Below are 14,579 nucleotides of genomic sequence, written 5' to 3' on the forward strand. Positions count from 1 at the left end.
ACTTCGCCACCATGTCCAATCCAATTTGGAAGATTATCTTTAAGAACTGGGAACATCTCTAAAATCGTAACAACATACTTGTTAAGCTTCTTGCTATACTAGCCGCCTCGATGTGATAATCAATCACCAACTGCCCAAAAACAAGAAAAGCAGTGAGCTCATTGAAAGCTGGATGTGATAATAATCTATGTAAAACCTATATCCCCCTAGCAATGATGCAGAACCTTAACATCCTAGGTTCGACATGAATAGAGTACGTATACGATACTCACTCAATTATCATTAACATTCTTTAATTCTAACCATCACAATATTTATAAATTAGCTTTCACATGACTAACAATGATATTGAAAAATTACAGATTTTTTTCAGGTTGTGATTTTGAAGAGTCATTGGGGGTCCTGGTTTACTACGTTGTGAAAAAACTTCAAATAAAAATTGGATCTTTTACAGTCACGTATCAGGCTGGTGAGGTGATGAACGAAATTGTTCCCGGAAAGCTAATCATATGTTAAAATAGAGATTATTTCTTGCCTGGCAATTGAATGTATTCATATACCCAATACCTTTCTTTGTAGTTAAGAAAAATACATTTATAGAAAATATACATATGGAAAATTGAATCATGCGTCATGCTCGTTTGGGTTGAAGTGTCATGCTCTTTCTGGGTTGTTGTACCATGCACCATTGGCTGGAGATTGTGGCCATGGAGAGTAAGGTGGAGCAATTGGTGTAAAAACACGAAGATACCTTGCATAGAAAAACTTTTTGCATAAAAAAGTTTGTGTGACATAGAAAAGATTCTTGTTTATGGAAAGTTTGCGAGGTTGATCTAAACGGCTGAAAAAATATTTATATGTATATTTTTAAAATTTTTTTTGGGTATTATCAATAGTTACTCTTCCTGTCGAAGAAATATTATTAGTGATCAAATAATTTCTCGAATAAGTCTTGACCATGCCATACATATTTGAATTTTGGCATCTATGGAGTTATTTTTCTCTTGAATTCAAATTCGAAACATAGAAAGCAAATTCACAAGGGTCAAGCCTAGTTAAGCTTATGAAGGATAACGATGCCATTTAAAACATATATACACTTTTCTAGCCATTAATGAGGATTCACAAATTAATTATTCAATGCAAATTATGAAAACGTTTTAATAAAAATTAATATCCCCACCAAAGAGAAATCCTGTCTTCGAATTCTGACATCCCATTTTCCCCCCTTGCAATAACTCCATCGTTGCCAGATTGTAAACAGTCCTCCAATCTCCCAAGTAAACTAAGCAAGAAGGACAAGAAGTAATGTTTTGCGTGCTCGTTTTGTTCTTCGCCATGGAATTTCCTTTATTCCAAGTTACTGCATGCATGCCCGTCACATATTTTGTTCCCATGCTTGTGGATTGCACGACTCTTCAACTTCCATTCTCTTTCTTGGTCTAGATGTTCACCCAGAGAGAACTTTTGTTGTTGTTGACCACCATGCATGACTAAAAACTTGCTGTTTTTTTAGGTTAGGTATTGCAACAGTGATTTGAAATGAGAATTTGACTAGGAAAAAGGTTTGAGTAGGAGAGAATTTGAATTTCATTATTCCTACCACAAATGGTAAAAAAAAAAAAGAAGTTATCCAAGACCATATAGAACAACAACACTAAAACTTGAGATATAAGATCTTTATTTTGATTGTGTTTTAATAGCGTTCCAAATAAAAATAATATAAACATATTTAGTAAAAAATCAAAAACATAAAATAAATATGTTTTAGAATAATTTTAAATTGAATTCTTTGTGTTCAAAATACAAATTACACGTAAACATGTCTCATGTGTTTTTTTATATCAATTAACTTCGATAATCTATAAAAAATTCATCTTGTTTACTTATTTTAATAGAGTAAAAAACATACTTTTAACTATGATACTTGCTCTCCTCTATAAAAGGAAACAAATCAATTGTGGATATCTTATTTTACCAAAAAAAAAAAAAAACTTGAAAACCTGATATGATGATTATATATATTTTTTCTAATAAAATACTTAATCAGAGGGAAAAAAAAAGAAAAACAGAAAAAACTATATGATGCAATGGAGGTGCATATGAGCTGTAACATCCATGCCATCCTCCGTTTCCTGACCCATCACAACCTCATTACAGTGAGGTAATTCAATCCCAATCCCATTTTTATCCCCCCACAAACCACAAAGACCTTCTCTTTCTCTCTCAAATTGCCTAATAAATAAAAAAAAAGAAGAAGAAAAGAGTAGAGACATACAAGCCTTCTTGAGGGCTTCCTTTCTCTTCTCCCTTATTTTTCCACCTGAATTTTCTGCTTCTTTTCCTCAATTCTGTATCTCTTTTATAATCATTGAATCTTCATAGACCCTTTATTGAATGCAGTTACCTTAAGAGAAGCTAACTGATTTAATCCACAAGAAAGCTTCAATCTTTCGGGGTTCAGTCTTAAAAAATCAAAAGTCCAAGCTACCCAGGTTCGGTTAAACCATTGATTTTATTGTATACAATGCTTTATTATTCTTGGTTTTGATGGTTGGGTTATAGATTACAAATTTTCAATCTTTTAAGATTTGTATAAGCAATTCAGCATTCTGTGTGTACTTGTTTGTGGACTAGGGTTTTAGAGGTGAGAAATTGGTGTGTTTGTGCTTTGGGTTTCAAGTTTAAAGGGTTTATGTTAATGGGTTTTCGCCTGTCTTTTCATTGGCTATAGGGTCGAGGTGTTTTGAGGTGCGTGCAAGGTACTGGGGATTGGTGGCTTGATTGGGATATGAATCGTAGGGTGCGGCGAAAAGTGGCAAAGAAGAGTAAGGAGAAGGTGGGAGTACCTGGTAACCCTGAAATTGGAGATGCGGATTTGTGTCCGGATAGTAATGAGGACGTTGATTGGACTAGCTTGCCAGATGATACTGTGATTCAGTTATTTTCTTGTCTGAATTATCGTGACCGTGCAAGCTTGTCATCAACGTGTAAGATATGGAGGGTTTTAGGTCTCTCTTCGTGCTTGTGGACTTCATTGGATCTTCGTGCCCACAAATGTGATCCTGCAATGGCAGTTTCCCTCGCTTATAGGTGTGTCAATCTTCAGAAGCTTCGGTTTCGTGGAGCAGAGTGTGCTGATGCAATAATACATCTTCAAGCAAGGAATTTGCGTGAAATAAGTGGTGATTACTGTAGGAAAATAACGGATGCAACTCTTTCTATGATTGTTGCTCGGCATGAGGCACTTGAAACCCTCCAACTTGGGCCAGACTTCTGTGAGAGGATAAGTAGCGATGCTATTAAAGCAACAGCCTTTTGCTGTCCGAAACTAAAGAAACTTCGGCTGTCTGGATTAAGGGATGTTTCTGCTGAAGTCATCAATGCTTTAGCTAAGCATTGTCTGAATTTGATTGATATTGGGTTATTGGACTGTCTAAAGGTTGATGAAGTAGCATTGGGGAATGTAGTATCTGTTCTTTTCCTCTCAGTTGCAGGGACATCAAATATGAAATGGGGTGTGGTCTCACATCTTTGGCACAAGCTGCCCAAACTGATCGGTTTGGATGTTTCAAGAACAGATATTGGTCCAAGTGCAGTTTCTAGATTGTTGTCATTATCACCTAGCTTGAAGGTTTTGTGTGCAATGAATTGCCCGGTTCTTGAAGAAGACAATACCTTCAGTGTGAATAAATACAAAGGTAAATTGTTACTAGCCCTTTTCACTGACATTTTTAAAGGACTAGCTTCTTTTATTTGCCGATACTACAAAGACGGGGGAAAATGTCCTCTTGGATTGGAGGAATTTTAAGACCAAGGACAAGAACTTAGATGAAATCATGACTTGGCTAGAATGGATCCTATCCCATACCCTTTTGCGTACTGCTGAGAGTAATCCACAAGGTTTGGATGCTTTCTGGCTCAAGCAAGGTGCAACAATATTACTTAGTTTAATGCAGAGCTCACAGGAGGAAGTTCAAGAAAGGGCGGCCACAGGACTTGCGACTTTTGTGGTCATTGATGATGAAAATGCTAGCATAGATTGTGGAAGGGCTGAAGCCGTTATGCGAGATGGCGGCATACGTCTTCTTCTAAACCTTGCAAAATCTTGGAGGGAAGGTCTTCAGTCAGAGGCTGCTAAGGTGAATTTCTTCAATGGATGCGCAGCAGCGCTGATTATAGCTCGATTACTGTTCACCCAAAAGATTTTTATGATATTTTACCATAATCTAGTCTCCCAAATAGTTTAATTTGATATACTATATCCCGCTTTCTTATTCTTCTTATATTTTCTCTCTTCTGTGAAGACTATTGATTTCATGTCTCAGTTTGATCTTGATTTTCACTTGAAAACATGGATCTGGATGAATATTCTAAGTTGTTAATGATACAGGCAATAGCAAACTTGTCCGTAAATGCAAATGTTGCAAAAGCTGTTGCAGAAGAAGGAGGAATCCAAATCCTTGCTGGGTTGGCAAGTTCCATGAACAGGCTGGTTGCTGAAGAGGCTGCTGGAGGGCTTTGGAATCTTTCAGTCGGAGAAGAGCACAAGGTTTAATATTTTTCTTTTCTTTATTTTATTATCAGAAGACATATGTCCTAAACTTCTAATTTTGGTAATTTTAAAATTATTGACAGGGTGCCATTGCTGAGGCTGGTGGAGTCAAAGCTCTGGTTGACCTTATATTCAAATGGTTCTCTGGTGGCGATGGAGTTCTGGTGCAGTCTTTAATACCCCGTTCTATGTTCTTAGCATATAAAAGTTTTTCCCTGCATGTGCATTACTTGTGTTAGATTCAAGTAAATATAGTATGACAATATTTTGAATTTGTTTCCAATTTTTCTGTGTCCAGGAACGTGCAGCTGGTGCTTTGGCAAATTTGGCAGCTGATGACAAGTGCAGCATGGAGGTTGCACTGGCAGGTGGTGTGCATGCTTTGGTGATGCTTGCTCGTAATTGCAAGTTTGATGGAGTACAAGAGCAGGTGTGCTATTTTCTATTATTAGGAGATATGTTATGTGAAAAGAAGGTGCATACTAAGATCTGTACAGGAGACACTTATCATTTTACTGTATCTTGGAGGCTACATGTTTGAATTAGAATTTGTTTGCTCTTAATATAAACTTTTTAATTTTCTTCTTGCCCTGTTGTTTTATTCAACATGACAGCTCAACAAAGTTATAATCTCAGCTACATATAATTATCAAAATTTTTGAACTTTTCAGAAAAGAATGTGGCAAAGAGCCATAAAATGTTCATGATCATGGTGTTTTTGGCTTTGAAAATAACCTCATAAGGTTCAGGTTCTGGTGACTTGTATATCCCCCATATTTAAAAACATGTCCACCATTAATCATGGTGCTTGAAAACCTTCTTGAAACTAAGGCTCACATGTACTCCATATTGAAATGCCTTTGCTATTTCTTTATGGTCTGCTGTGCTATGACTGAATGACTTCAATAAGGAGGTTTCTAATTTGAAATTTGTACTTTTAATTGTCCTATTTATTTTCCACTAATTATTTCTTTGAAAGATTTTTTCAGTGAGAAATTGATCTGTTGTGAATTATTAATGTATCTTCGTAATGCTAGGCTGCTCGTGCCTTGGCTAACTTGGCTGCTCATGGAGATAGTAATACTAACAATGCTGCTGTTGGACAAGAAGCAGGTGCTCTTGAAGCCCTTGTTCAACTCACACGTTCACTCCATGAAGGTGTCAGGTAATTCCTTTACAAATCTGTATTATGTATCCCTTATCTAAGCTCTTTTTTTTTTTTTCTTTTTTTTTTTTTGCAAGTCAAATACTTTTCATTATCTAATTATTCTTTGCTGTTTTCTTCCTGCTATTGAAATCTTTTATCTGGATACAACCTATTGATAATAACCTTATCCCATTCTAATTGCAATTTCTTAAGCACCAGAAGGTAACAATTTCCCTCTACCTGTCTGTTACCTCTGATAAGAACAAAAGATAATAAAAAGTTCCAGATATGAGTTTAGTTCTTCCTTAATTATTGCATAATCTTAATTATTTTTTCCTTTATGGATATTTTGTCTTGGACTGCAGTTTCCACGATCTTTTTTTTTTCCCAGTCATCATCAAGGATTAAGGAGTCAATGAAAACTCATCTTGATGGCAACTTTTTTTTTTTTCAATGCTGTTCGAATTTCTTATTTCATCCAACTGCTTGCTAACTTAAACCTAGATGGTTGCCCTTTCTTTTTGGATGATGTAGCTTACCTTTTAGTTTGTTTTCGTTATTGGGAAAGAAAGGTAAAAGGAAGTACCTGGACTGTAATTGTTTCCATCCTTTTATTGGGTGTGATTTTTTGTGTTTGAAACTTTAGTTGTTTGAATTATTTTTTAGGTAAAAAATTTGTGTCTGCTCAACATATTTGAAAATTATATTTAGTTCAACCCTGTAACATTCTATTTTTGCAGCTTAATCACCTTAAATTTATTGGACTTTAGTGTTTGGAATCATTGTTTCTAATGCCTGTGGTAAAAGAGCTGTATTCTTTGGGCCAACTGTAGTTTAGAAATCCATAAGCCATGACTCTTTGTATGCACACGCATTCAATATTTTATCTGAAATGTGGTATTTTAATTGCTTGTTAAACAGGCAGGAAGCTGCTGGTGCATTATGGAACTTATCATTTGATGACAGAAACCGAGAAGCAATTGCAGCAGCTGGTGGTGTTGAGGCCTTGGTAATATATTTACTTGCTACCTTCAAGTGTTGTTAGTCTGCTAGATTCATGGTAGTATTGGCACACAAGAGGAAAGTTCTTCATTGAAAGTACTTTTTATAATGTGCTTGTTTGAGAGAACAAGGTGCCCTCTTAGTTAGCATTTCAATGACTAGCTAGATGATGGGTTCCTCATCAATCAAATATCAATTTAAAGACACAACATTAATGACTTGTGCATGACCCATGGCTTTTTCTTTGTTGAAGACAACACATTATAAATATGGAAGTGATGGAGAATGACGCAAATCTTGTAGGGTTAATATTTAACCATTCAATGTTTTAGTAGTGTTTAGAAATTATTTATTTTATAGCTAGTACTAAGTAGCTTTATTAAAGAGTTTCTTCTGTCCTTGTTTGATTTAGTTTCCTATTTGGATTACGAGTTTTGTCGATTTCATATTTATTAGGGCTTTCCATGGCTTGTTTTTTCTGCTCTTATTAAGATTAAGTTTCCCCATGTGGAATATCGTTGCTGCCTATATAAGGCATCCTAGCTAGTTGATCGATCAAATAAATTTACTTTTTAGAGATAGGTTCTCTTTATTTTGTTTTCTCTCACTTGCTTACATTAATTGAATATTCACTATTGGAGCTTTGCACAATATAAAGTTTGATTTGCAAGGCAAGATGTTGTTCATCATTCTGAGATGAAGTGTTTGGAAACTGAAAACTACGACTATGTAGTAAAATTATCCACCTGTGAGAGCAAAAACACTTCCAAATTGGAGTCTCATATTGATGGCCACTGGAGGCTTACATGGTCGCAGGTCCTGTGGGATTAGTCGGGTGCGTGAGACACCCAGTTAAACTAAAAAACACTTCCAAAAGGGTAGACTGTCTTTTTGAAGCCAAGCTCACATTGCAAAAATAAGTATAATAAATTTGCTTGCTTAAAAATTGTAATTCAGCATCTTGTATTCAGGGTCCTCTTTCAGTCCTTTACCTTTTTCTCTTTCCCAGAATCCCTGAGAGTCACACATGATCACTTTATTGATTTTTTCTTGAGCAAGGAACTGCATTTCATACTTTTTATACTTGTTCAGGAAAAAAAAAACCCTTCTTATTATCACATTACCACCTTTGCCTGTCTCTCTCAGTCTAGTTTGAACTGATTTGGTAATTATTATAGTTTAATTAAACCAATATACATGAGAGTCAGTAGACATGAATGGTTTAGCTGATCGAGCCAGGTGTATTTTATGTTTTTGATGCTCATTGTCTACATTTATTATGCGTTAACTTTCATTCATGGCATCCTTTCTACTGACTCGTGCTTGGTCCAAGATTTATGGGAAACATTTATTCATCGCTAAAGTTTTACTTTCAGAGGTGGAAAAGCCTTCAACTATTTATGTTTTTGCTTTGTTCTGTGGGCTAATGACCAATGACTTTAGCAGCAACAATTATACTTTTGTTTCTTGGTTTTATGATTTTTCCTGATTTCTTTTGATGACCAATCGTGTCTTCTGTGGTAGGAAATTCCACCATACATGTATTGAAGGTTTCATTTTATGTGGTGTATTCAGGTAGCCCTTGCACAATCTTGTGCAAATGCCTCTCCAGGTCTTCAAGAGAGGGCTGCTGGAGCTCTCTGGGGATTGTCAGTGTCAGAAGCCAACAGGTAAATCCATTGGTTCATTTTTTTGGATCTCATTTTATCTTGTATTACAGATTGCAAGATATGACTTAATGTACCAAGGAAATATGTACATGTTTTTGTTTGCAACCATCAACTGAAGCCCAGCCACACGGTAGTTTCCTCGCACTTGTATCGGGAATTCTTCAAACCAGAGAATTCTCTCCCTTGTGAGTTGTGAAAGGTAGAGGGATATTGGCCGCAGCCAGCTGGTGGTATGCTGCATATTGTTTGAGAAAATGCATTTGTAATTTCCCACATGACGCATGATGATTATTTTTTAGCATAGAATGTCAGGCGCAAATAGCCAAAGTAAGAACGTTGAAAAGTATCTCTCCATACTAACAGTATTTAGTCATTATAAAGATACATAAGCGTGGCATCTCTGAATCATCAAAAAGTTGAACATGTACTTTTATAGCTGAATAAAATATTTTTGTACTTTATGCACTTTGACCATACAAATGTCTGTTGTCATCATTTTTATCTTGCAATTTTATGTTATTTTTTCTTGAACTTGTTCTATGTAAGAAAATAAACCTATGTATTCTCTATGAAATGAAGGTTTTCTATTCTTAATCTTAGGTTTTACATTAGTGCTAACCATTTATTTTTTGGTCTATATTAGCATTGCTATTGGACGAGAAGGAGGTGTTGTGCCTCTGATTGCTCTGGCACGCTCTGAGACTGAGGTCAGTCTTTCATTCTTCCACTAGCCAATGTCTGAATTTTCTAGTCATTATCAAACATTTCTCTGACTTTAGGAAAATCATCATCATTTTTTAATGTAACTTCAACATATGTTGGCATCTATAATCAGAGCCCTCAACAAGTTTGCAACTGCTTGAAACTTGAAAAATTCCCATATGTTTCTTGCTGTCAATAAAACCCTGGTCAACCTTAATGTATGTTATCTCTTCTAGGATGTTCATGAAACCGCTGCAGGAGCTCTCTGGAATCTTGCTTTTAATCCAGGAAATGCTCTTCGTATAGTGGAGGAAGGAGGGGTACCTGCACTTGTTGATCTATGTTCTTCATCTGTATCGAAGATGGCTCGCTTCATGGCAGCATTAGCATTGGCCTATATGTTTGATGGGAGGTACTTATCCAATCTTCCTTGCAGGTGCATGGACAATGTATAAAATATTCCAGCATTTTGGTTAAAATTTTATATTGATTTTTTTTTCTTATGCAGAATGGATGAATTTGCACTAATAGGAACTTCAACAGAAAGCACTTCAAAGAGTGCGAATTTAGATGGAGCTAGAAGGATGGCTTTGAAGCACATAGAAGCTTTTGTCCTTACATTTTCTGATCCACAATCATTTGCCACTGCTGCTGCATCATCAGCTCCAGCAGCATTAGCACAAGTAACTGAGAGAGCTCGTATTCAAGAAGCAGGACATCTGCGATGCAGGTGCCTCTCTCTTATACACATACATGCACACTTGCATGTCGGGCTTACATACATTTATTACCATTCCAATACAATTATTTGCTTTATTTTGCAGCTTAAGTTACATGAATTAAGAACAGTATATGCTGATGTTTGAATTTGCAGTTAGCTGCTTTGCAATTATGCTTGCTTGTTAGTGAAAATCAGTTATGATTGTGGTTGAATTTGTTGAATACATGTAGATGATGCTGATTTTGTTTGACTTCTATGCTCAAACTTGCATCTAATTTCCTGGAGGTCTTCTCTCTTCAGCACAAAGGCCATCATACATAAATCGACACTCTTTATCACACTCCTCTTTTCTTAAAGTTTGGGCTGCACAGATAGTGTCAATTGACTAGGCCACCCATCTCGTGTTTACCATAATTGTTCACCCATTTCATGAATGACTTCAATTTTATAGTGCTGAATGGTTCTTTGATTTACCATAATACTCCTATTTACGAGTGTGGTTTTTACACCATTTTTTGCGATAAACCTGAGCAAAATTTTTTTTTCTTGCTTTCTTCTTCGTATGGCCTCAGTGGAGCTGAAATTGGAAGATTTGTTGCCATGCTACGGAATCCTTCTTCTATACTAAAGGCTTGTGCTGCGTTCGCTCTTCTCCAGGTAATTTTGCTCATAGAGACTCTTATAAATGAAAGCTCCAAGTTGGTTGAGTTCATTACCAGTTCTATTTTTCCACTGAATATTTGATTGGGTAAGTTTAATTCTCTTCTGTGTGAATTTAATCCTTCAATTGCAGTTTACCGTTCCTGGTGGACGGCATGCTTTGCACCATGCGAGTCTCATGCAGAGTGCTGGAGCTGCACGTGTCCTGCGAGCTGCAGCTGCTGCAGCAACTGCACCACTTGAAGCCAAAATCTTTGCAAGAATTGTACTGCGCAATCTTGAGTACCACCATATAGAATCTTCGATATGAAAATGATCTTAGCCTAGCTGATGGAAGCTAATAGACATCGAGTTCCAAGCTTCCCTTCTTACCCGGTGGAATAGAATGTATTTTGCTTTGTAATCTCTATATAAAGGAGCCAGACAACTTCCTGAAGCAAGTCTGCTTAACTTAATTCTTTCTCCTCTTTCCCTGCCTTTTTTTTTTAAGGTATTTAGAGGTGGTTTAGTTGAGTTTGGGTTATTTTTGTCCTCTTATGTAACAATTCCTTGTAGTTATACTGTAAGTACTTTTGGTTGGGGTTTGATCTAGAAACAAGGTACATAAACATTTTTTTTTAAATAATCTGTATTCATTGCGACATTTTCCATATAATGATATTTGAACTGTTTGAGAGTTGACGAGGCTCTGACCAATTCTTTTCTTCCTGGTTTATGGAAAATAGTTTTTTTTTTTAAAAAAAACAATAGCTTTGGGAGAGTGAATTTCAGGTCCGGGACTTGATTTTTTTTTTTTTTTGGAGGAAAGTGCTTTATAATCACTGGATTGGTGGTTTAATGAACTGTAAGCAAGAAATTTGTGCAAAAAAAATAATATAACAGTTAATATAATATTTCTTTTGATTAGGAAGAGTTTTGTGAACGAGATGTGCAAGAAGAACATTTTGTTTCTTTCAATTTGTATCATCAACTCATATTTGGAAAGAAACATTATAATTAATCCCTTCTACTCGAAATAATAAAGATTTTTTTTATATATATAGAAAATAAAAGTTAAATAGAATGATATCCAAGAGAGTTTTAGGAAAAGAAAAATGAACAAGAAATAAAATAAATGGATAGATATTCATTATGAAGAATGAACATATACTTCTACTGAGTAGAGGGTGGTGCATGTTCCTCCAAGTAAGGTAATATGTATTTCTTCATATCAGTTTTGATAAATGTCAAGAAATCCCCCGGACACGTTGATGAGTTTAACTTTTCCAGCTTCATCCAATGTTTTCAAATTAACCGATCCAGTCTTCAATGTAGAGCCGAGTCTATAAGGCGAAGAACAAGTTACAGAATTAAAAGCTAACACTGATTAGAATTAAAAGAAGATCAAAATTAACTTAAGACATGCAACAAAGTTCAGAGAGTCGAAGATGTGTAACTTAAATTAGAGTAAGATTGTAAATATTACCTCTTGTACTAGAAAGAACATTATCGAAGGATTCATCAGAATTGCATCCAAACCTGGAGATTTTCCTCGGTACTGAAACTGTCTTTGCTCAAACAGATCATAGGGTTCAGTAAGTTAAGATGATTAGCGTGAATCGAAAGATGTAAAGGAAACCCAATATGGTAGCCTTTGGTTAGTGTCTTTGGATAGAAAAGACGAAGACAGTTACCATAAAAGATTCGAGATAAAATACGATCGACTCAGATAGAAATGTGTTTGACAGAAGTAACTCACCACGATTAAAACCAAGTTCTCTAAACCAGCTAACCATTCCTTGTATGCTGAATTTCTTGCATTGTTGATCTCGTTGTTAAGCTTGGGGAGGAATCGACATCCTGTTAAATATGCAAGAAACTCCTGTAAGAAACAAATTTATGTTGCTATGACGATTCATTTAAGGCAAATAAGAGGAATTAATGGATGACTTGCTACTTCTTAATCCAATATAACTACGCATTTTCTTTTCATAATGCTTCAAATTTCTTTATTAGTGATTTCTTTCATGTTTTGGGGGAAAGTAGCAGTGCACTGTTGGGGGATGCATGGAAGGTGTACAGAGGTTGGAATTAGAAGATCAAGAGGATGTATCTTGATATGGCATGACTGTTCAGAATGACCGGTTATGACTGATTATGAAGACCAAGGATTTATAGTTTGTGTCAAACGGGGAATTCCTTCCTACTTTAAGTCATCTGTTTCAATGATATTACTTGTCATTTGTGTAATCATTTTGATTATAAAAGGAAATCCTAGTCTTATTGTAAAGATGTTCTAGCATTTCAGGAAAGGCAGAGCAAATTGGTCAATCTTCGAACCTCCAAAATATAATTTCAACTTTACTATCATAAATAAAAAAAAAATTATAATATAATCATAAAAATTGGATTGAATTCAAGAAAAATTTTGCTTAATCTTCCTAGGAGAAACTAAAATAAATAAAACAAAGGGAATTGAACAATTAAAGAAATGAAATTCTAAAAATAAAATTGATAAATTGATATGTTGCTAACTCAGGGTTCATACATTCATTCCTATAAATTTGTATTGATCATCAAAGTAAAAATAAATGTTCTTTGAAGTCAAGTAAATAAATTCGATATCTCCTAAAGCTAAGAGGAATCGAGAAAACTATTAGTAAATTAATTAGACAAACTTTTCTAATTAATTCCTTATCATCAAATGAATTTAATATTGAAAATAAATTCTCATTCATTTTGTAGTAGCTTCTAGTGCAAAGTTTGACAAATTTATACTAAATAGTCGTTCAAAAGCTATACAATTTAACTTAACTTATTCTTTCTTAATTTAGAGTTATAACAATTAAAATAATTCTTTTGCTTCCAACTCGGTCCCTAACAACAATACCAGATTAAAAAAAAAACTAAAAAATATATATGCCATCTCAAAACAATTCAGTTATCTTGAATAGAAATCAATATCATAATTCTGGAAAAAAAAGTATTTGAATCTAAAAGAATTACAATAATAACATTACTTCTCATAACTTAATAATAGAGATGGTGTATATTCTCCTTTAACCAAAATTAAGAATTCATTACTCATGATTTCTGAAAATTCTAGGAGCAAAAATAAACTCTTTAAAAATTTTAGTGGCAAATATTTTTTTTTTCTTTTTTTGTCACATTAATCTCCTTCATTTTTTTTAATTCTAAGAGGTAGCTTTCATGATAAGATATCAAGGCTAAAGACTATAAGGTTATAAGCTCTAGAGAGTATCTATCTGATACCATTATATTTTCTTTAAACAATAAGGCTCCGATCTTATTAGTTTATCATCATATCAGGAGACAAAACCTATCGTCCAACATGCATCATGATTTTCATCTTGGAAATGATTTTATTTGACCCGGAGCCTTTAAAAAATTGTATCTCTCGACATGTAGATGAATTTAGGATTTTAAATCACTTGATTTTGATATTTGAAGCTCAAAATATGTTTGTTTAAATATTTAATGTGAAAGCAGAGAATTCTGCTACGAGTAAGATTCTGATCTTATTTTACAGGTCTAATTAGAGGTCCAAATAAAATCGGATTTCTTTTTATAATACCTTCCTAGAAAGCTGAATACGTGTAGTTTAACTATGATTAATCCACATTCCCATCTTGTAACTCCAACTTGATGAAAACCCTATCAGAAGTCCAAAATATAAAATGCAAAATTTCTTATTTTTTAGCAATTAATTCACCAAGTTTTTTAGACATGCCAAACTTATAAAATTACTTTCAATGAGCTCAAATAAACTTAAAACACATTCAAAGCATATGTGAAAGGAGTTTTGACAATTTGATATAAATTAGTCGTATTAGTTTCTCTTTTTGGCAATTCAGTAGAAGGGTCTGGTTTCCTCTTCTTCTTCTTATTATTTTTTTCGAATGAAATGGATGTAGAGCCGTGGCTATTTGCATCTGACTTTTATTGTAGGATGATGACTTGTTGCATTTATTTTGTGGTAGGTGTTAGTAACAAAAGCAGAAACAAGGGAGTAAAACAGTTCACTGAGCTTTTAAGCTAGTGGTCCTCGTTCAGGAATAAAATACTTTAGAGTCATGTCCATTGGCAAAATCACTTCCCTAGGTGCGATTCGTCGCCTGATAG

The 14,579-nt window shown here is 34.7% G+C and overlaps 1 protein-coding gene across 1 annotated transcript; it reads left to right on the forward strand.

The window, feature by feature from the left end:
* The first annotated feature begins 2,038 nt into the window (after positions 1-2,038).
* LOC118034095 (protein ARABIDILLO 1) lies at positions 2,039-11,136 on the forward strand. Its single transcript, XM_035039284.2, is given in 14 exon segments — positions 2,039-2,495; positions 2,735-3,751; positions 3,753-4,142; positions 4,394-4,552; positions 4,639-4,719; positions 4,854-4,985; positions 5,593-5,720; positions 6,624-6,711; positions 8,280-8,374; positions 9,018-9,081; positions 9,313-9,488; positions 9,585-9,806; positions 10,370-10,454; positions 10,591-11,136. Coding segments are annotated over 13 exon segments (2,757 nt in total). The 5' UTR covers positions 2,039-2,495; positions 2,735-2,791; the 3' UTR covers positions 10,768-11,136.
* Positions 11,137-14,579: the final 3,443 nt, after the last annotated feature.

The sequence above is a fragment of the Populus alba genome, chromosome 14 (assembly GCF_005239225.2).
Source record: "Populus alba chromosome 14, ASM523922v2, whole genome shotgun sequence".
Lineage (NCBI taxonomy): Eukaryota > Viridiplantae > Streptophyta > Magnoliopsida > Malpighiales > Salicaceae > Populus > Populus alba.